This window comes from Amphiura filiformis, chromosome 3 (genome assembly GCF_039555335.1).
Source record: "Amphiura filiformis chromosome 3, Afil_fr2py, whole genome shotgun sequence".
Lineage (NCBI taxonomy): Eukaryota > Metazoa > Echinodermata > Ophiuroidea > Amphilepidida > Amphiuridae > Amphiura > Amphiura filiformis.
This window is the reverse complement of record NC_092630.1, coordinates 926,482-950,342: the sequence shown is the minus strand read 5'-3', so window position 1 is coordinate 950,342 and position 23,861 is coordinate 926,482. Positions and strand designations below refer to the sequence as shown.

Genomic DNA, 23,861 nt, shown 5'->3' with positions numbered 1-23,861 from the left:
AAAGCTCACCATCCGCGATAATCAACTTTTGAAAAGCACCCTAAACAAGGATTTAACCCTTGGCTAAAACAATACCCTAAACAGGTGTTTTCACACCCTAAACAGGGATTTTATTCCTTGCATCAAATTTCATACCCTAAATTTCATTTCCGCGTATTAGCAGTTGCAATTTTGCTACCCTTTTTTCACTATTTCATGTTTTTGACACCCGAACTGAATTCATAGCATTGGTCCTTGAGATTCCCGGCTGAGATTGCACATTCACAATGCCCTGCACTGATTATAATGTACGTCCATACTGTGTATATCATATGACATATCAAATAGGTAAAGCTTTTATAATAAAGACTTATTTATTCATCAACAGTACAAATTCAACTTACCTTTTCCTTCTCGCTAGCTATACGACTATGATTAATATATTGTACTAACGAAGTCTACAACTCGGTCACAATTTACTTCTGTGTCGAAAAATCTACCTGTTGAAGTCTTATCCTCCTCTTCTTCATCTGTTGATTATCTTCAGATGTCAAAGGTTATCTCTGCCCAAAAAGTAGTTCCGTAACCCCGGTACAAGCAATGCACTGAAGTGGTCCATGAGTCACCGAGTAAGAGGAGTGGGTATTATGACCATATAAGGAATGGGCTTAGAACTTTCCACCAATCAGGGTGAATGACAGTTGCCTTCGCAATATTGACGTATATCTTAGAGTACTATTAATGTGTATTGTCTGGTAGACCTATTGTTCTCCTGTGATGTAAAACTATTAATTAGGCTTTTCAGCTTTACCTGGGTTTATTATTAGCCTATCACTGAACATGACAATTTATATCAAAAGAAATACAATTAATATAATATGATTGATTGACGCACCCAATAAACTTCAGACCCTTCAGAATGATTAGCAAAACTAGTGACCAAAAGATGATTGACCAATAATTGATTGACGCACGTATACACTTCAGACCATGTGATGACGAAAATGGTAAATTCTCAAATTCAAAGACTTTTACATAGGCCTACAAATAATTTTGACGAGTGACGTTAGTTGTCTCACTTCAGGGGGTAACCGACAATGGACATTCTGGACTGAGCTTAGGTCTAACTATATGAATTATCGATATCATGTAAAATTTAAGTGCCTATAAATTCTCCAAACTGTTAAATCTGATCCCAGATTTACATGTGAATGGGATGAATTGCACGTAGGTCCTATCGTGCTTTTGTAATCAACATTTTTTTATTGACAACTTGTGTCAAATCAAGAATTTCTACTCTACAAACAAAATGCAATGTTAAGAAAAATGATGAATACCTAATTATTTACTCTTGTTTTTCACCATTTTCCAAAGAACTGGATTTCAAACGCAGGAGTAATACATATTTTTTACGTCTGCATTATAATTTATTACCACTCATACGTCATCGCAAGTATCCATAGTTATTTGGATAAGCGAATGATGATATCCTCTTCCACTCCCTCCTCCTCCTTCATGTTTATTACACAAAACATATTTTCATAATTTCTTATCAAATAATTTCAAAACACTTTAGAAAATTCCACTCAGCCAAAGCAGGTAATAAAATGTATTCATAATTTGTAAATAATGTGTGTCTGTGATAAGTTATAAATCAGTGAAAGTTAAAAAACTTATTTAAAATAAATAACCCTTCCCTTATACCAATGGTGATTTTTCTACTTTATGTATAAATTATTAATCATTTGAAATGCACTTTCATTTGCATTTCAAGGTATTTACCAGGATTATTACCCGATTAACTTCAATATTAACCCCAATATAGCATGTATATTGATAAAGGGGATGGTCCATACCAATTAATTTTGCTACTGCACGCTTCATATGATCTTGTTCCACTTTGCACCATATTTCGCCATTTTAGCTTCAATATGCCAAAATTTTCGCTCACTTTATGCGCACCATAAGTTTTATTCTGTCGCCAAAAGTGCTGGTGGAGGTGGGATAAAGTCCACTTTTTAAATCTAAGCTGATTTCTGTGCAAAAAACAGGTATACATTTACAGCAGCCCACCCAGAATTATTTTCCCTGATTTGAGGGCACTGAAAAAATAATTAAATTGCCCACCCATAATTATCCTTATTTACCTGCCTCTTCCTCCTCGTCCTCCTTGTCGTCGTCGTCGTCGTCCTCCTCCTCCTCCTCCTCCTCTTCTTCTTCTTCTTCTTCCTCCTCCTCCTCCTCCTCCTCCTCATCATTATCATCATCATCTGTTTCAGGTTCTTCTTTTTATTAGTATTTTTTTTCGAAATTTGATTTTAAGAATATAGGCCTATTCAACTGGGTCCCTATGATGCGAAAAATGTATTTCACCACAAGCCAAAGCAACATTTTGGATGGCTACTTTTGCTTCAAACTTTCCTGGTTAGGCCTCAGTACAAGTTTATTTTCATTTATTTGTTGATTTATTTGTTGATTTTGTTTGTTTGCTTGCTTGTTTGTTTATATTTATTAGGTCTCGTGTTTGTTATTATAAATTTCTTATTATTTAATTTCTTTTTAAATTTATGCAATAGGCCCTATTCATTCACTTTATTGGCCTACAATTATTTTGACGTCAAAATAAGTGCACTATGAAAATCAGGCAATAGAAATCATTCTCCAAGATTTATTTCTTCCATTCTTGGAAATATTCAGGAATTACTCGCCGACGCCAAGTTCATTTTCTGTCAAAATGCATAGCTTTTGTGCATGCGTAATAAAATATGACTCATTGATTTGATGACCTCGAAAAAGAGCAGAAGAGCTGTCAGGTGGATCACTCACTTTGACGGATAACATCCATAGGTGGTCTTAAAATCAATACGCTACTTCATTTGAATGACATACCAAGACAACCAGGAAATAAGTGTCAAAATTATGCAAATTCTTTTACGCAAGTAAAGTGAAAATATAAAAGCAATTCTTCAATTTCAAGAACAAATGCTTTTTGTAACGATTATTTAACAAACTAGTTTTTGAAACGCGGAAGACGATTGACAGTGCAGCGGTTATACCAAAAGCAACAAGTTGTTCGATGGTAGTGGTAGTGAGTGCAGTAGTATATTTTATGTAGTATCGCATTGACGTCCCGTACAGAAGAAGACAAACGTACAAAGATCAGACTATTATATTAAATCGCGAGTTGTAACAGAAGAACCTTGTGCCCTAATCGAGATTTACCAAAACACGAATTTGAAGATGAAGTCGTTGGTCCTGTTGGTAGGGCTATTAATGTGTATGGTTGGTATACACGGAGATATGTACATGCATAACCCAAGGTAAGCTTACAACTTGCAAGTTATACGTTCAGTACAATGTAGTATTAAATTTATACCGAGGCCTTCATATTGTAGCTATATAATTATTGTTTTAATGTTTGAGCATAACCTGAAGTTTATGCCAAATGTTCTTAAAGTACAATTTATGTGAATTGGTATATACTCTCCATCATCAAATTGAATATATTGCATGCATTTAATAATAATGCCCCCCCCCAAAAAAAACCCACATTAAAACAGGGTTCATCCGTTACATTATTTGTAGCTACTCTAGTCCTGGTGTATATTGCCCAAGTTATTGACTTAAAATTTAAAAAAAATCAAGGACAAGTACGCTACCAAAAATCCCACTAATTTCATTGTATTTTAGAACTATAAACTGGGCTCAAAAAGAAACTTATAATTTTTCACAAGGTCATATTTTAAAATCCTTTCCATAAATAAAAGTGAACCAAAATTGCATACAGGATTATTTCAATACTCTACTCTAAACACTGGTCAGTAACCAAACAGTTGTCCAACGGACAAAACAGCAAAATGCACTGACATGGAACAGCTTCCTGGACCACATTCACAGCCCAATAATTGGCACCCAACACAAGAAATCTGCAGCCCGTTCCACACTATTCCACTTACTCTTTGAGAAGAATCAACTGTGTAAGGATCTTGTACGCATTCTCACAGATTTCTTTTGCCGGGTGCCAACTATTCGCCTGTGAATGTGGTCCAGGAAGCTGTTCCATGTCATTTAATTTTGCTGTTGTGTGTAATTTTGGTTCATTTTTATGGACAGGGTTTTAAGATATGACCTTGTGAAAAATTATAAGTTTCTTTTTGAGCCCAGTATATTCCTTGATGCTAAACTAGGGGATGGTATGGGTGTTTTTAGGATGTACCTGAATCAGTGGCGCGGTGGCACCAAGAATTTTTTCCAGGGGGGGGGTTTGAAATGAATTTCAGGGGGGGGGAGGAAAATCAAAAATTTTGTACAAAATTAACACAAAAAGTGGAAATATTGTGGTGCTGCCACTGACTTGAATGTAATATATCCTACAGCTAAAATGACATTTTGACCACCTAACACCCATGTCTACAAATTATGATTTTCATAGTCTATGTAATAGATCTAACATTTGATGTATGTTTTTGTTTCACAGAGGCAGCAATAACAGACTGGATGAAGCTGGAAGAGAAAGAAACAATGGAAACAGGTGAGATCTATTGGAAAATTGTGGGGAAAATTCAACTCTCTAAATCATGATGATCCTCTATGCCTCCCTTCCTTTCCCCAAAAAACACAACAACTTGAGGTTTGCCCCTCCCCTCGTCAGAACCCAGGGACAGAGCTGCATACCAACGATACTGGTGCCACCAAATATATCATGTACTGAGCCATAAGGGAAAGATTACAAATCGTCCCTCTGACCCACTTTTAAAATGTGACAAAAATGTGTGCACAAAATTGGCCAAAATTAGGACAATTGTGGCCTAAAACCAGCCCCCCTCCCCGAGTTGGTATGTTTCTGCTCCAGGTTAGAACAAAACTTTTTCTCCAACCCCTCCTGACACATTTCCCCCTCAATTTTACCCCCCTATAAAATGCATGCAGACACAAGTGACATACCGTGGCCGCTTCTCCCCCAGGGAGCTAAATTTTGCCGCCCTCTTCATCAACAGCCTGAAAAGGTTGACCCAATTTTTCCGCGCCTTCTTCTTCCGCCGCTCCTTCATTTTTGCTGCCTCTTGATTTTACCCTGTGGGGTTCGTGCCCCCGAACCCCCTCTCAAAAAATACGCTCATGAACACTGTAGCAATACTAATTTGTCAAATATCTTTAATTTTCTATCTCATTTCATACAAGAAAAAATGTGTATGTTCTTAATTGAATTTCAGAATGTTTGATTCACAAAACAATAACAGAGGAGGATACAATGTTGGCAGCTTGGCATACATGGCAGGATCTGTTCTACCAATAGAATGGTAAGATATAGCATGATTTAGGAGTACAAGAATCATAAGGCCAAAAAATAAAATGTTGTGTTGCCCTCAAGTGGGAAAATTGAAAGTTGAGTCGGTCAGTCGATTATCTTTTTTTTTTACCTTCAGTTTTAAATAATGCTTCTTCCATTAGGGTCATTTGTCAATTTTGACCACTGGGTACTTGTATGTAATTAATTTAAGACAATAAAATATTAATTTTAAGTGAAAAACATCAATTCTTTGAACCTATCTGTAAAAATCGTCATTCAAATAAACATTGTGACCCTGATTTTTCAGGATTTAGGGTCGGTCGCCGAGGGTAACACAACAATTTTTTGCCTAATCAAGAGCAGACATATGTTGGTACAATAATTTTGTTTAGTTTAACTTTAGAGGCTTAATGTTTTTATTTTGTACCATTTTAGCCTTTGAGAGGATATTGATCTTTCTAATACATGTAAATGATGTAATACAGTTGAACTGGTCATTGTCACCTTAAATTGATTGTTATGTGTTTATATATATTCATAAGATGCCCCTCCCCTGAAGACACTATAAGTGCTGTTGGCTTACTTCCAAATGAATACTTTTAAGTGTACTTAAATCTGATAAAACATGATATTGTTTTCCTAAGTTGTCAAGTATTAAATCCCCCTGCACTTGCGGTAGTTGTTCTCTTAAGGGGGTACTACACCCCTGGAAAATTTTGTGCCTATTTATGCATTTTTCTCAAAAATTATAGCGCATTGGTGACAAGTAAGATATGTATATTATAGGGGCAAGGACTACAACTACTGCACTGAAATTTCAGCAACTCAAGGCAAGTAGTTATTGATTTATTGATCAAATATTGGTTTTCCCTCATTTTTGACTGTAACTCCACAACTGTTGTCTGTGCTGAAATAAAATTTACAGTGCAGTAGTTGTAGTCCTTGCCCCTATAATATACATATCTTACTTGTCGCCAATGCGCTATAATTTTTGAGAAAAATGCAAAAATAGGCATAAAATTGGGCAGGGGTGTAGTACCCCCTTAAGTTTTATCCTAAGTTAAAGGAACCTCATACCTGCATCAAATTATGGCCTTTATCAATTGGTAGAAACTTAAACTTACGGTGGATTTAAATTGGCTGCAATTTCTTCATCGTTTTTCTTCCTATTTTGAGTTTTCCACTTTAGTTATGTGTCCACAAATATATGGCACAGCCTCACCTCAAAGGAGCCATGTCTTTTTTAAAGAGTTTTTAAAGAATACATACATTTCGATCAAAAGGGTAAAATTCAAACATGTAAGCTAGCATTTAAATGGGTCTGTTATGTTATGTTATCTACAAGGTATAGTGTGACACACATTCCATACCTGGCTACAGGGTTGCCAAAACCATGATTTGGTAGCCCTATTGGGTGACTTTTGAAAATGTTTCCTACTGCTTGTGACAATTTCCTGTCCCATAGAAACCAATTGTTAAGAAAAAAATTAGGCAACTTTTCAACATTGGCTCCAGCGACTTTCAGTAGTTTCCTGTGCCATAGTAACCAATGGTTAAGACAAAATTGGGTGAGTTTTAGGATTATTTAACCCACAATTTGGGCCGAAATTTTTTGGCAACCCTGGGTGGCTATCATGAGTCAGGAATCTGGTCAAAGTGCAGATGTTAGATGATATCTCCCGGGGTACTCAAGTTTGGTTTTGGTAGGGACGTGCATGAGAATTTGAAAGTGGACCCATAAATATACCAACTTATCAAGAAATTTGCACCCCTTCATACACAAAAACGCAAAATTTTCCGCCGAATTTTACCCAAATTGTCCTAGTTTTTACAAATTTTCCCAACATTTTGGGAAAATTTAGAAAATTTTGGCTAAATTAACGAAAAATTGGGCTATTTTTCGAAAAAATTGGGAAAATTTTGAAAAAAGGACCCATTCATATACCAAAATAGGCTTTGAAAAAGGGGTCATTGATATACCAAGAGGCTGAAAATGCTACCCATATTTGCGGCACGTCCCCGTATGGTCATTTGTACTGAGAACCCCCCCCGGGGATATCTCACAGCTCCTGATTTTGACCCAATTTTAAGGGGGTACTACACCCCTGGCCAATTTTGTGCCTATTTTTGCATTTTTCGCAAAAATTATAGCACATGCGTGACAAGTAAGATATGTATATTATAGGGGCAAGGACTACAACCACTGTACTGAAAATTCAGCAACTCAAAGCAAGTAGTTATTGATTTATTGATCAAATATTGGTTTTCCTCATTTTGACTGTAACTCCACAACTGTTGTCTGTGCTGAAATAAAATTTCCAGTGCAGTAGTTGTAGTCCTTGCCCCTATAATATACATATCTTACTTGTCCCCAATGCTTACTACAATTTTGAGAAAAATGCAAAAATAGACACAAAATTGGGCAGGGGTGTAGTACCCCCTTAACAGTAGTCTGAATAGACCAATTATAGAGATTAAATGGATTTATATAATTATAGGTTAGTGACACATATAAAATCATAAAATAACAAAGAATTTTTTGCCCTATAAAATGATTGTAATGAAATATGGATTACACATACAGAAGTATAACAATATGTTTAATTTTCTTACACACATATGTGATGCGATCAAGCAAAATTAGTCGGAGCTCGCAAATTTGATTGATTTTGAGATATAGCCAAACAAAGGAAATATTCCTTTTATTTCCTTTTGTTTTGGAAACTCTTTAATTGCTCATATCTTTGGAACTGGTTATTCTTCAATTCCAATGGGAATTTCTGCAAAATCCAGCTTTGTAAATGCTGGTTACTATCCTATTATAAGAATTTGAAAATTTAATTTTTCAGAGTTCCGAGTGATTTTGCTTGATCGCATCACATATATGTTATACATGCTCTAAATTTGAAATTGATCTCATCTACAGGACCAATCAACATAGCTGTGGTGATCCTAATGCTCACTGTGAAATCATCATTCAGTACATGTGTGGTGACTGGGTCAGAGATGGTGCATCTACTAGGTAAGTTAATGAACTTCATCATTATTTCATTTGTAAGAGTAACATTCAGGGGTGAAATTGTTTTGTGTTTTAAACATTATGCATATATTAATTGCCCCTAAAAAAATTTCAATTTTGTATTGAATTGAGGTGAAATTGGGTATTTTGTCATTTTTTTATATTACTCATTTTTACACCAACATCAACCTAGACCTGCAGAAGACTTACCCTCCATGGTGAAGGCCTCCATTATGGGTAATAATCTCTCTCCTCAGGGCAAAAATGTCGGGAAAGTTGTAAAACATGTGACAATTTGCATTAAATTTGACTGAAAAATGTTGACTTTTGATATAGCGATGGGTCCAAATTTCCTGGAAAATTGGTATATGGATGGGTCCACTTTCAAACTCTCAGCAGCACAACCATACCCAAACCAAACTTGAGTACCTTCAGGCCAATTGTACATTTATTAAATTACTTCCTATTTTCTTTTTCTGCCGATTTTCTTTCCATACAGCACAATTCCAGAGAACCCAGCCCAGTGCTACAACTATGATTGTAATCGTGACATCCGCTATGGAATGCATGAAACGTACGATTACTATCTCAACTGTAAGCAGACAGAGAGGGAGGCAAACCTATTCACAGCTGATCAGGTAGGCTATCATCCAATTATTATTATTTATTAAAAGACACAGTTTCTGCTAAAAAAATGAATTAATGTGCAGTTTTCAATCAATAAAAAACAACAAACTGCATGACCTATAAAATGTCAACAAAAAAAGAAACAAATACAAAGGCACAAATATTTGACCATGGGATGAGACCTCCACCTACAATCAAATCACAAGGTGAAAAATGTCTGCAGCTGATTGATTGATTGATCGATTCGATCGTTTGATTGATTGATTTATCATCAATCAATCAACAGAGAAATTATATTTCTCATATCAGTTTCATCATTTGTATATTCATATTGGTTCCATGTTATGATGTATGCACTAAAATGCTGACTAGGGGGGATTTTCTACAAATTTACATAATAGCCTTGTCATGCAGGCAAGAGCACCAATTCAGTTTCTGTGATGTTGCCGATTTAGCCAAAGTGGATGAGTTGATACCCGGGGTTGATACAATATTTGGTCCAACAAAAATGTTATTAATTTTAGACTATCCCTATTATACATATATATATCAATCATCTTATCTTTTTTGTGTGATAAAATGATTTATGCAACTAGACAAGGAAGCAAAAACAAGACAATTTATAAGATAATCAATTTCTGCCTGTCCTTCTTGCTCACTGAATCAAATCAAAATCCAATTGTTCAAAACCAGGAAGTAAAAAATGTGAGTAAATCTGAAGAAGATTTAAGTTTGGACAGGCTCAGCAAATAATTACTTCAAAAGGGATTATTTCTTTTGTAAGCTATATATTTATTGTAGACATTGTTGTTGGCAAGTGAAATTCCTCATCAAAGATGTTTAATGACCTTTTGGAATGAGGAAATACTAGTCTCATGAATTTCTGATTGGGTGATGAGGTCAGAACTTATCATGCAAGGTTACTTCCTTATAGCTGTGATCTATTATTATTTGATTATAATTGAAAAAAAATGAGCAATTTGAATCTGACATAACTTGTAAACAACTTTGGTAACATTTGTCCTCATTTTGCTTTGGCGGGTCACATAATTTATTTACAGATTTATTATAAATGTAACCATGAATTTGCTTTTTTTCATCACAGTTGTCTTTGTCATTCATACTTATAGTTAGGCCACATATAAAATTAAAAAATTGTTTTAGGAAATTTTTTGTTGCAAAATTGACTTTGATGCAGCAAACAAGAATTTAATATGAAAAAAATATATATGAACTGAACTCAGAAAGTGAGGAGGGAATCATATGTGAAACAAATTATTTCATGTGGCCTTTAATATATAACCATGAATTTGCTGTGTTCAATTCAATCTTTTTAATATGAATGAAGGATTTTAGCACATTCAAGGGTGTATTTTAGCAAATCTAAATAAGTTGCATTACATAAAATGCCCTTCTTTTAAACAAAAGAAAAAAAACTCATATCCCTAAAATCAAGAAATGTAAAAAGTTACATGTGACCTCAATGTTTTGTAACTGCTAGAGATAATATCATGTCTCAGTGTTTTATCATGTCACCTTGCCTTCTTTAAATAAAACCAATGTAATTACATTGTTTGGTTAGAGATGTATTGTGCCTAGTTACCGCCACTTTGAGATTGTTATTGTAGCCACACACTCCGCTAATTACCATTCACAAGTGTTGTTCAAGTCGTTAACTAATTACAGTGTCATTGAGATTGTATTTCACATTCCAATGTGTTTGGGTTTCACGCTAGATTTGCTTTATTTAATTTTAATGGTTAATTAATGGTTGAGTTTCAACTTGTCAAGTGTTTCATTCCAAACCAGTTGTATAAGTTTGAAACTATCGGGTGGGGGCCGGGGGTCAGAACTGGGGAGGGGAGACATGTCAGGGCCTCAAGGTGGTACGATATTTAAATATCCAACCTACCCACACATTTTGGCTTTACTCTCTGCTCAACAACTAAACATATGTGACATGATCAAGGGAATGAGTCACATGTCAGCAATTTTCAATTAGAAGTTTTTTACATCATTGGTTTATAAATGCTACATTTTAATGCAAACCCCATCAAAAGCCGACAAAATCTGGTTATCAAGTTATGAGCAATTTATCAATGGCTGAATACAATATAAAACAAAAGAATTTGAACACTTTTTTTGCCAATATCTCAAAAACAATATTAGTGACATCCAACGCATTCCCCTTGATCATGTCACATGTTAGATTCCAATTTTCCTTATTATGGCATCCTATTCTTGTCATATTTTTACAGAACTTGAATGGGGACAGCGCCAAGTACACCCGTCAGAATCCAAAAGGTACAAGACGTGCGTATGAATGCCCAGAGGAGAGAGATTATTACCCATATTGGAGGCCTTCACCATGGAGGGTAAGTCTTCTGCAGGTCTACATCAATTTGGGTGTAAAAATGTGTAATTAAAAAAAAAAATTGACAAAATACCCAATTTCACCTAACACCTATAACTGGATCCCAGATTAAAAACACATTTGAAATTGTGTTAAATTTTGCCTAAAATCTGGGCCTCGTGTATAAATATATCACAATTGTTTTTGAAAAATTCTTGTAAAGATTTGTTACATCACGCAACAAAAACATCCCACAGGACTTTTAACTACTGTCATATATAATCAAAACTTGTAGGTGTCCAGTTGAAAACTAAATAATTGACTTTTGATTATTTGATGGGTCCAAATTTCTTGAAAATTGGTATATTGATGGGTCCACTTTCAAATTCTCAGTGGCACACCCCTACCAAAACCAAACATGAGTACCCCCCCCCCATAATAGCTAGCATTTATAATTTTGATTGAACTTCTAAACCCTACAGGATATAGTAGTGATGACAAATGATGCCAGTAGATGTGAGTACTACCAAGCTGAAAGTGCCAACGTCAAGTCTAGATATGCATGTGTCTTACCACAAGGTTACATCCAGGAGAATATCAATGAAGATGATCCAATTATACCAATCACTCAGCCAGAATGTGAGGTTAGTGTAATTAGAGAATAAACGTTTTAATAGGAATTTTTTTTTACTATCCTCTACCGCACACCGACATCGCCTGGCTAATAATTATTTGGTGCAGCAGAGACACTAAAATGAATACACGGGATCGATACGTGAATTGCTATGCACGATTTTGACATCAGACGAAAATCTTCGGATACCGGGTTAGAAAATGATGAATATCTCCCGTAAATGATTTCGTCTCAAGAAACCAGATGTGGTCTCATACACTTGAAAATATGTGTTGAACAGATATGATAGTCGCTAGTTTGCGCTTTGAGAAACGGCAGTGAGTCTTGAACTCAAAATCTGACCAAAATCGCTAATTTTATATTGCGTTGGTCCTGTATGGACTACAGGGCGCATAGGTATATTCGTCTCAGAGTGGAGGCAGTATGTATGACCATTGACCGCAATGTCGTATACAAGCTTACTCACACAGCGAGAAATCAATTACCCCGGCTATTGTCAGTAGCCTTAGTCAGGTCACTTGGCTAATCATATGCGTCTCATAAGGAATAAAATGCCCTTTCGTGGCTGTGGATTCAACCTACCATGGCGATGACATTGTATACCGTGTGATAGACGACAGGCAGGTCCAATATTTTGAGTATGTGAAACTTGTCATGTGCAGTTGACTCCTGCGTGTAGAGAGTTAACAAGTTTAACTGATCGAGCTAACTTTAGAGTTTGTTGGTTGAAGCAGCCAAAATATTGATTTTCATTATCAAAATCAATATATTCATTGAATATATATCTGTGCTATTTGAATTCTTCTACATGCTTGCTATGAATCAATGTAATTTTTGCCAAATCTCACTACCATTCGCAAGATGCTGTGAACTACCAAATTGCAACAGTTTAAATTAGTTGCTAATCTTAAATGTATTGAAAGCAAACAGTAAAGCAAACCTGTAAAGTGTGCTGAGGCTTGTGGATCAACGTCTAGGTGTTGTGCCTGCGTGCGCACTATAAATCCCTGCTTTTTTTTTTTTTTTTTTTTTAAAATTGATGTAATAACTGATTTTTTCTTTTGCTTGTTTGTATGTTTTCAGTCTATTTACTACCAAGAGGCAGGCAATCCTAACGTGACCAGAGGTGAGTGGACTGAATTCCCTGCTCATGGTATCGAAGCACCAGACTGCAGAGAGGCTCATTGGTCACGTGATAATCACCTTGGTAACGGGGTCAGCGGTCAACCAAATACTTACAACTGGACACTCCCAGCTAACTTAGAACATGAGAGATGTGCAATGAGAATAAGGTAAGGGGTGAGATGGACAGACAGACAGACACCCACACAGACACCCAGACACGGCTGTTTGATGTATATAGATTTGGCTTCATTATTAACTAAATGCAAACTATAGATGGCGCTATTTATCCTAAATCATATTTCTTTATTTGCAAGGGCTAGGTGATTAATACCGCCATTAAAACAGCTGGAATAGGTGAAACAAGCAACAAGGACATTTTATAAACATATTTTATCAAACAATAAAAGAAATTATTTGTATTAAAAGCTTGAAAGGGTAATTTCCAGTAACTAAATAGCGCCACCAATTTTGTCATTAATAGATACATTTTATATCCGAAAAAGATTTAAAATATACTACAAAAGTGAATAATTTTGTAAAAGAGGGGAAATCAAAGTTCAGAACGACTCTGAAGCATCTGCATACATTAGCACGATATCAATTTTAGCTGTTTAAGCCTAACATTTGGTTATACATGACGTTTTGTTTGAAAAACAAATAAATGATCCCATCAAACGACCGTGCAGACAGACAGATAGAAGCCTAAGCTATGATTTATACACATGGATACAACAATGTTAGGATGTACTTTTGAGGGTCAAATTAATCAAAATAATTAAGAAATAAAGGGTAATGCATTATCCTTTACACCCAAATAATGTGTCGAGGCAGTAAAAGCGTAAATAATGGGTGAGGCGCAGCCGAACCCATTATTTAAACGTTTTACTGCCGAGGACACATTATTTGCGTAAAGGATAATGCTGCTCCTTTATTTCTATTCTATTACCAGAAAATAGTGCGATTTAAAGAGAAAATATCATTTTTTGGCACAAATATTTTAAGTTGTTTACTTCAAGGTGGAGCGCGTACGCGTAAGTGACAGCGCGTATCGCGGAAATATTGCACTAGCAACCAAGCGTAATGCTGTGCGTAGAACGTGTTACGGCGCTTGACCCATTATTGCAGAATAATGGGCTCTCACGTGATGTGTTTTAATAAATCACAGTGCGCGATTTTGAATAATGGGTCGTAAGAGTAATAGAATGCAAGATAAAGTAAAATGCCTTTGAGTAGTTTACAAAAGATAGAGCTCCTTTTCATAAAGGAGATGCAAAAATAGAAGGAAAGTTCATCTGTGATCTCAATACAAAATTCAGATGAACTTCAAATGCTTGGACACAATTTTACTATAGATATGACACAAAAATTATGTTAATATTAAATGAAAGCTAAAGCTTTGAGGTTTTATTAGAGAAATAGAATTAATTATAGGGTATGCAAGATTTTAATCATTTCATGGTGTGTCTTATAAACGGTTTATAATTCAATCCAATTTTCAGTTTGATGTTAAATTCCAATTGAAAAATGTTGCAATAGATAAAATCCATTTGAATTGTACACTTTTGCCTCAAATGGGCCATTCCATTAAAAATCCACACTCCCCCTGTGGAAGATTTTGGAAATATCTTGCAAAGGGGGAGCATGTTTTTCAAATGTAATTGGTCAGAGTAAATCATTTTGAAACCCTTACTCCCCCTGTATTATGGCTTTACCTATATCTTCCACAACTGGAGTGAGTATTTCAAATGGAAGTTACCCAATTGTCTATTGTATTCAAAACTCATACTCCCTCTGTGGACAACTTTAGCTAAATCTTCCACAGGGGTAGTGTGGATTTTAAATGGAATAGCCCAATGTGAAAATTTTGTTTGGAATTCCAGAATCACCCCTAGTGCACCTTTTTCACTTTTTATGGATAAAAGAGTTGGATCTGGAATTATATATATAAACTGTTGAATTTGGTTGGAATTGTAAAGTCTTCCTCAGTGGGGGTGAAGATTTCAAATGGATTAGCCCAATGAATGAACATAAATTATGTGACACGATCAAGGGAAATGAGTTGGATGTCGCTAATGTTGTTTTCGAGATATTGGCAAAAAAGGTGTTCAAATTCTTTTGTTTTATATTGTTTTCAACCATTGATAAATTGATCAGAACTCGGTAACCAGATGTCCGATTTTGACGGGGTTTGCATCAAAATGTAGCATTCGTAAACTGCCAGAACATGATTTAAAAAACTTCTAATTGAAAATTGCTGACATGTGACTCATTCCCCTTGATCATGTCATATATGTGTATATCCATATCAAAATGATGCACTCATCTCAAGTGGAGGTCACTTCAAATCATCCAGAAAGTCACATGGTTTAGGAATACAGAGAACATTCCAAAACCATGTGACTTGCGGATGATTTGAAATGACCTCCACTTGAGATGAGTCTGGCATTTGTTCCTTGCAATTATGTAAAATCAGACACAAGTTCATCCTTTTGATATGGATGTACACATATACTAAAACTCTCAAATAAATGTTGGGGATTTCAAAGTTTAACCCTCTATTTTTCTATTCATTTTTCACATGTAGATACAACATATCAACTGGGGAATATGATGGATGGGATCCCGCCAATATCAATGCAGATTTGAATAATCAGAATCGCAACGATCCATCACAACTTAATGTAGCAGAAAGGTGGGTGAATTTACATTATATTTTATTTTTGAAGATTGAATGTATATTAAGCAAGAGATTTTCAACAGGTTTTACTTTGAGTAGATGATTATTTCTGTTCTTCTAAAACTACAGGGGGTCCCTTGTACAAGTGTCTGGTTATAACTGAGCATGTTCGAAGACGTTTTAGGGGGACCCTATACGAATCCAGAAACAGGGAAAAAATCTCTATTTGAGACCACCTCTATTTCAAGAGATACCCCATACGAAACCTTAGTGTTGCATGGGTGCCCTCAGTGAGACTATGAATAATATTGCAAGGATACCATCACACCATTATGGCAAAATTGGGCTATTTTTATATTTGGAGACAAAAATAACCCATTTTAAAATTGGTTATTATCTTGATTTTAATTGCATTCTGTAACTTTGCCAGTAGATATAATTTGTTCATTAAAAAGCATCGGGGCGGAACCGGGGGCAGGGGGCCAGTGGCCCTCCACTTTTTTTGACCGGGGCCTGCCCCTCCACTTTTAACCCATAGTGTGCTGTGTGTACCATGTCTGGGTGAACATAAATAATCAAATTTCTATTCTAGACCCTTAACATGCTTAAAGAAAGTGTAAAAATGATGCACAAAATGGCTTCAATTGGACCTTCATTTTGCAAAATTTGAGTCCTCTGTGTTAATACACAGTGTGTAGGCCTATGGATAAACAAATTCTCCTTTTCGCTTCTGCTTTGGACACTCAACACTAAGAAATAATTTATACAATAATAGTGAAAACTTATCCATGAATGGCTTCTAACCCATGCATTTTTGGATTTTTCAAACTAAAATTGTACACAATAATAGTACCAAAATAGTCCATCAAATGGTTTCAATTGGGCCTTCATTTTGCAAAAGTTTCTCACTTCTGAGGGGGGCACATCCCCTTGCGTCGCGCAAGCGCAAAGCGATGGCCGCTTCTTGGCCATTATTCGTCTTTTTACAGCACCCTGACTGGCCCCCACTTTCAAAATCGTTCCGCCGCCCCTGTTAAAAAGACAGAAGATTTTGTATGGATAATACAAATGTGAAGTGTAATAATAATAATATTAGTGTATTTTGATTATTTCTTACAGACTTGGGCTGGATGAGGATGAGGCTGAAGATAGAGGTTATGTGTTTGAGAACAACCCCAATGTTGATCTGTTTGGTACAGATGATTTCACATTGCAACTTGCTATTAACACAGCCCAGTATGGAAGAACATTCCAAGATAGGTAGGTCAAATGATACCATGTCCCATTGAACCAGGATGTAGTCATAGATAATGTTGTTTATAATAATACAGCTCATTGAGCTCAAAGGCCATAGATTAAAATCAGAATAGAAACACTTAGCATGAGATTTAAGCAGATGTGTTTGTATGTTTGTTTAAATGGTCACTCTGTGTGTGGACAGACACACTTGGGTCCTGATGGGACCAGGCTTAAGCCTATTGTATTAGCCAGGTTAATATTCAAGCATTATATATGAATTTAGGCCCCATGTACTCTCAATAAATTAAGTGAACAATTTTATTGTCATCCTTCAGGCATACTTATATCCAGGGACAAGCGATTTGCGCGGAACTTTCTTTCCGCGCAATTTAGGGATACATGATTTGCACTGAAAAAAAAAGTTCCGCGCAATTTGCTATTTTTTTCTGCGCAAATCGCCTGTCCCTGCTTATATCAAATCAAAGACCCTATTCTTCTCATTAACATAGTGAACTCAGGAGTTCCAAATCGGTATATTTCTGAAGATATCATCAAAAACTGTCAAATTAGTCTCAAATATGGTATAACACAGTCAAGACTAATTTGACAGTTTTTGGATGATTTTTACGGAAATATACCGATTTGGAACACCTAATTTCAATATGTTAATGAGAAACATAGGAGCTTTCACCTGATACCAAAATCAACATTTTGATGAGACTGTCAATCAAGTTGCCCACCTTTAATTATTTTTTGTTACTTATTTTTGCCAATATCTCAATTTCATTATTGCCAACTTTGATCTGATTATATCAAATCATAAAATGGGACATTTACATTTTTCTTTCAAATTCCATTTTCATTTTGAATCTGTTGCAGATCACATACATTTGCTGTGCGCAAACCAGTGGGTGAATTTAGGGATGCCACTATACACAATTTGAATGTGAGAGGAAAGAGAGGAAACATTGTACAAGTTTTTCCTGCAGTGGAATATGACTTTGTCCCTAATACTTTGGAGGTCCAGCCTGGAGACTATGTACATCCACAGTAAGTACTATTATAATTATGTTGGTAAGAAAATATACCAAAAGTTTAACAATGTCGGAAAAACTAATGTCCTTTCGTAAGGGGGTTTAAGTCCAATTATGTTTGTAAAAAAAGAGTTCAAATGTCAATCAAAGTTCATCTTTTGAGGTAGGAATTTTCAATATTCCACACTTACATTACATGGAGGGAGGGGTTAGCCTCCTAATGAAAGCACTTTCATTTATAGAACATCATCAAACTTTTGGGTTGTTCCCTAAATCTGAGCTTTTTTGAATTTAGACTTCCCAGCAATTGCAAAATGTTGTCATAACATGTTCAAGAGGACATACAAAGGTTGTCAGAAAACATTTTAGCCCCCCAGAAAAATTTCAAGCTTGAGGTATGATTCATTGAGATATGGCATGAACAAAAACATGGTGTATTAATTGTGGTAGCCACACCAGAAATGTATAAACTATCCTATGGGGCATTGTTATACAAATTTTCGCTTCTCATATCAAAACTGCTGGCCCAATACAACTCATTATTATGTTCTCAGAATCTTCCTTCCTATACTTTGTACAGAGTTTAAGAGTCCAATATAATCAACACTTGGACTCAAAACTTGGACTGTGTTGGATAGGCTCACTTTTCCCCAAAAAATTTTGTTTTCTACAATTTTTTGACCAAAAATCATTTTTGACTTGCTCATTTTTGATCAAAATCACATTTTGGACCAAAAATCACATTTAGGACCAAAAAATCACATTTTGGACCAAAAGTCATGTTTTGACCAAGAAAAGATTCTGAAAACATAATAATGATAAAATTGGATGTTTTTTTCACCCAATACAAAATTTATTAGTCTCGCTATGAGTTTTAAAATATTGGACTCAACTACCTCTTGTCCAATATTTTAAAACTCATAGATTGACCAATAAATTTGTGTATTGGGTTCAAACCATCCAATTTTATATCAAAGTTGGAAACATATTGTTTGAATGGTTAGCCTCAATGTAAGACAAAAAAAACAATATGAAAAGATTGGCAAGTGAGTTGAATGTTCACGTTTCTTGTCACATTATAAAATACACTTTTCACATTTTTTCTTCAGATGGACAGGTTCAAACACCAACCCTAACAACAATGATGGTCAAGGACTGCCCGGTACTGACCGTTCCAATATGGTGCCTTTGGCAGAGCAGGTGTATTCAGAAGGAGGGTCATCCTATTATGCACCTAACATCAAATATGGTCACTTTGGAAGGAGTTATCCACAAGAAATCATGAACTCAACATTTGCTGGATTTACTATTGAAACTATGACCAACATGGCAGTCACACAGCCAAGTAAGTGGATACTATATAGCTGGAAATTTTCGTGACTTTTTATTTCATGGTATAGGCCTAATAATATCTTACTGATATATTTAGTCACATTTGACCAGAAATCATGCCAAGGTTGACACAATGCTGGTCTAATTTTACATGATTTCTGGTTGAATTTGAATTTGAATATAGACATTGTGTGAGATCTTATTTTGTTAGGAATCCTGTTAACTTTAATTGTTTAAGATTGTAGACTAGAAATTGTACAGCATTAAGTACCTCAACACTTCATTGTAGGCAACAAATCTTTTTTGTACGTTAAGCCAACAATTGTAGTACTAAATAGCGGTTTTAAAATGTGGGTTTTTGGAATGGGGGCTTAAACATGTGAATGTACCATGACAAAAACACAATATCACCGACTTGTTTTTGTTAAGCGTGGTACATCAGTGTCCCTTTCCCTTTCAATAGTTTCAGTAGCGTAGCGTAGCAACTTTTAAAAATTTCACTGAAAAAACAATTAGCAATATTCATGTTTAACTGGGACAAAATCATTAATTTCAATTGAACAGACCAAAAAAAGAGCACATCGAAGATTTTGTTAATATGTTCCAGGGACCCATCATACAATGACGGCCAGTAATATACCAACAGACCATCATGACTGGGGGGGAGGCTATAGCCCACTAGTTATGCCGCTGTGTTAGAATATGGTCGAAGTCTCTTCTTTATGACAGTGTTTTGCCTGAATTGGACATGTTTTATTTTGTAAATATTTTGTGGCAGTTAAAGGAGTATTTCGTGATCCTAGCATCCTCTTTTTATGACATTTTCCAGAACATATCCACGAAAAAAGCATATTCCCAAAATTTCAGTTGATTCCGATATTGCGTTTGCGAGTTATGCATGATTATGTTTATTACACTGCTCCATAGACAATACCTTGTAATTTCGTTCTGGTGCACCAGAACAAAATTCAAATTTCGCGATATCTTTGCTAAACGAATTTATCTGCAAGAAATATTTTGTACATAAACATTATGTAGCCAGAGTATTCCAGTGATATAAAAATCTCAACTTTTTTTGAGGAAAGTGGGGGGATGAGGCTGTGGATCACGAAATGCCCTTTTAATATGATGCCGTAAAAACTGGATGGTTAGCATTATGTGCTTACTATCAAGCACTTTTGAAAATGTGAAATTGTACCAAAGTCCTGCACTTTACCAACTGAGCTAATGGGGTTGAGACACAAATTTGTTTATTTGTTTGTATATAACTATGTGTATCAATGATTTTCTCAAAACCCTTTACACTTTTGTAGATGGGGCACTTCATGTTTGCATGTATTAAAAGCGCTCGATAGTAAGCACATGTGTTAACTATCGAGTTTTTACGGTAATAGGTCATTATTGTTGATTCTAAATTTTGCAATAATTTACAGATCAGTTCCGTGGTGAGATGTCTGAGCTAGATGATGCCGGTACATACTTTGATCTTGGTCCACAAAAAGTTACCCAGGCAGGGACATACCATTACATGTGCACTAGAAACAACAACTTTTCAAATCGTAGTCAAAAAGGACGCCTTATCGCCAAGAACGAGGTGGTCAAATATGAATCTATTGGGTACACTGGAGGAAATGTTACTGGGCCATCTGGGTAAGTAATAGTTTTCAGAGATGTTCTAGAATAATACCAGAGATGCCAACCCTCCCTATTTTAGAGGGTGGCTTCCTATTTTTGGAAACATTTTTGTCCATTTTGACCCAGGATTTTGACACCCAAATTTGGCGACCTCCATATTTCTTGAAACCTCCCTATTTTTTGTTTGAATCCTTCCTATTTTCTGGATGTAATACTGGTACCCAAGGGTGGGTTCAGGGGAAGGGGTTTACCTGGGCCACCGAACCAAAGGGGGCAACATTTCTCAATCATCCCGCTAACCCACTGTGTGAAAATATGCAATTTTATCGCTAAATATGGGTCAAAATGTGGCCGAAAACTGAGCCAAAGAAAGAAACACATTGCAATATTTGGTCAATTTTATACCGGTATTTCAAGGCAGCTTCCCCCCCTGGCATAATGGCAATAGAGCTCAAATATATTTTGAAAAGTTGTCTGACTCATTTTTTTCATAATCAGAGCCTCCCCTCTGTCATATACCTGGATCCATCCCTGTCCATACCAAACTATCATCATTAAATCCACAAATATTTCAGTCCTAATTCTAAAACATTGGGTGCATGGTGGCATATAATTTTTTTAAATGATTAATTTACTATACCATTCAGCAAATTACTTCAGCGGTGTTCGTCTGCTCTGTCTGATTATCGCGTAAAAAGAACTAGGTCACGCATTGCTACACAGTTTGACCAGCGAATGAGGTGCCAATGTTATGATGACGTGATTCAATTAACCAATCAGAACCACACTTCCGTGATACGCAGGCATGAGAATTTTCAGTTTAAAAACTGAATTCAGTTTTTTTATAGTCAAAATTTCCGCAACTTTATTTAATTTCAGCCTGTTTTTGGTACTTTTTGCCCAATTTCACGCGCATTTTCAGTTTTTTCAGTTTTTTTTAGGAAAGTGCAGTCTCATGCCTGTATACGCCATAAACTGCACCAAATTGGCAGACCGCTGAAGTTCTCTGCTGAAAACTATAGAGATGTTTTACATCTATCTATTTATGCTCCCGATTTTGTTTTTCTTCCCCAGTAATCTGGAATTCCAAAAGGGTACACTAGACCATCTTGAAGACATCAAACTTGAAGAATGGGAGCCAGAAAGGGGAGAGTGGGAGATTGAAGACCAGGGCAACGAGGTGGATCTACCAGGAGAAGGATATGCTAGCAAATACATCATAGTAGAGCCAACTCATGAATTCACTACTGACAATGCCACATTTACTATCTCAATCAACCTTATTGGCAGCTCGTATGACAGCATCGGTGTGTACAGAAGTGATCCATACAATCTTGCCATGTGGGAAAAGATAGACCACGAACAAAGCGGGAAAACGGCGAATATAGCCGTCAAAGGTGGCGGTGCGTATGTCATAAGAGGAGCCACAAGTAATGTAGCATTGATTGTAGGTATTATTGTAGCGGTAGCTGTTGTTGTATTAATTGTTGGGGCTGTTGTGTTCTTCAGACGAAATCCCGAGAAGTGGTCGAGCATTACAGGTGCATGTTCTGGTACTGGTGGGAAAGTTTAAAATGTACCTACCTTGGTCAGGATGGATTTGTTTTTTGAGTCTACATGCAATAAATTAAGAATAAAAAGTAAGAAATGGTTCAGTGTGTTAAGTTAGTCATACTTTTTTTTTATAAATTATGTTTCAAAGATTAACTGCATAAAGGCCAGAAATATTCTGTTACAACATACATTATATTTGTGATTCTCCCCTCAAATGACTAGCTTGGTTTGGGGCTTTGTTATTTTCTGCAGCAAAAATATGCTGTAGTAAAAAATCTGCAAACCGATGTCAACTATATTCTGGCCTTTAACAGAGTTAGCTCTCAGTTAACCTCATGGACACTACTGCTTTTGTTATGATGTCTCTGATTGGTCAATTACATGATATGATCATCTGAGTAACCAATCAAAATATAGCTTAACCCCATGGACACTACTGCTTTTCTTACAGTGCCTCTGATTGGTTAATTACATGATATAATCATATCAGTAACCAATCAGAATTAAGCTTTCAGACCTCTTGGTGATTCTAAGCTCAGCCCCTTTCAGCCATACTGACTATTCTTACCATATCTCTGATTGGCTCAATATATGATAAATAGTTCTTAGAGACTGATAAATCATACGGTAGTGTCCATGGGGTTAAAAGAGTACAAAAAGCCAAAGGTATTAGAATAAGTACTGCCTGTTTCTTTCTCTTTATAACAGTAGATAAAATGTGACAAATTTCAGGTTGGATTGTTTTTTAGCAGTAACATTATTTTGTCAAAAGTGTTTAGTAACAAAGTCTTTCAACTCCACCAGTACAAAATGATGAGTTCAGATGCAGAAACCGATATATCCATATTTCTCAATCCGACATATATAATATAACTGATTAAATATAAAGAAAATAAGAAAATAATGTGCTACTTTTAATTATAGTTTCAAAACTTTAACTTGGAATTTCAATTTAAAGCTATCATTAAAGAGCAGATGTTGTTGGCCTGAACTCAAAAAACTTCAAAATGGCATTAATCGGATTTTGCTTCTGAAGTCTTCAAACGCTGTTGTTGCAAGTTCGGATTATGTTGTTTAAAATGAATGTAAGTTTTGATATTTATTAAAAATGTTAACATGATTATTGTAATGGTGTAATTGCCCTGCGGGGTCTTAGCTAGAATTTGACATGTGCCTGTCATTTTCACCAAAACTGCCTGTCCAAACTTTGACCCTGAAAACATAAACTAGACCTCTGCCCCTTCTAGGGGTCCTGTCAGTTCATAAAGCTTTCACTATAGCCTTCATTTATTAGTCTAGTCTTGTTTTGAGTTCACAGAACTTATACAAGCATTATATTTATAATTTATCATATATCACAGCC

At 35.7% G+C, this 23,861-nt stretch overlaps 1 protein-coding gene across 1 annotated transcript; it reads left to right on the top strand.

Moving 5' to 3' along the window:
• The first annotated feature begins 3,148 nt into the window (after window positions 1-3,148).
• Window positions 3,149-22,584, top strand: LOC140147827 (protein DD3-3-like). Its single transcript, XM_072169581.1, has 14 exons — window positions 3,149-3,299; window positions 4,457-4,510; window positions 5,193-5,279; window positions 8,196-8,291; window positions 8,788-8,926; window positions 11,174-11,290; window positions 11,751-11,912; window positions 12,986-13,194; window positions 15,612-15,719; window positions 16,824-16,964; window positions 17,823-17,993; window positions 19,087-19,322; window positions 20,743-20,959; window positions 22,019-22,584. Exons 1-14 carry the CDS (start codon window positions 3,220-3,222, stop codon window positions 22,515-22,517), a joined length of 2,316 nt encoding a protein of 771 aa, XP_072025682.1. The 5' UTR covers window positions 3,149-3,219; the 3' UTR covers window positions 22,518-22,584.
• Window positions 22,585-23,861: the final 1,277 nt, after the last annotated feature.

Excerpts from the sequence above, each read along its gene's own strand:
- LOC140147827 (XM_072169581.1), top strand. The coding sequence starts at position 3,220 with ATGAAGTCGTTGGTCCTGTTGGTAGGGCTATTAATGTGTATGGTTGGT. Across the intron at positions 11,291-11,750 it reads GGAGGCCTTCACCATGGAGG|GATATAGTAGTGATGACAAA; the intron begins GTAAGTCTTCTG and ends TAAACCCTACAG. Across the intron at positions 16,965-17,822 it reads GGAAGAACATTCCAAGATAG|ATCACATACATTTGCTGTGC; the intron begins GTAGGTCAAATG and ends AATCTGTTGCAG.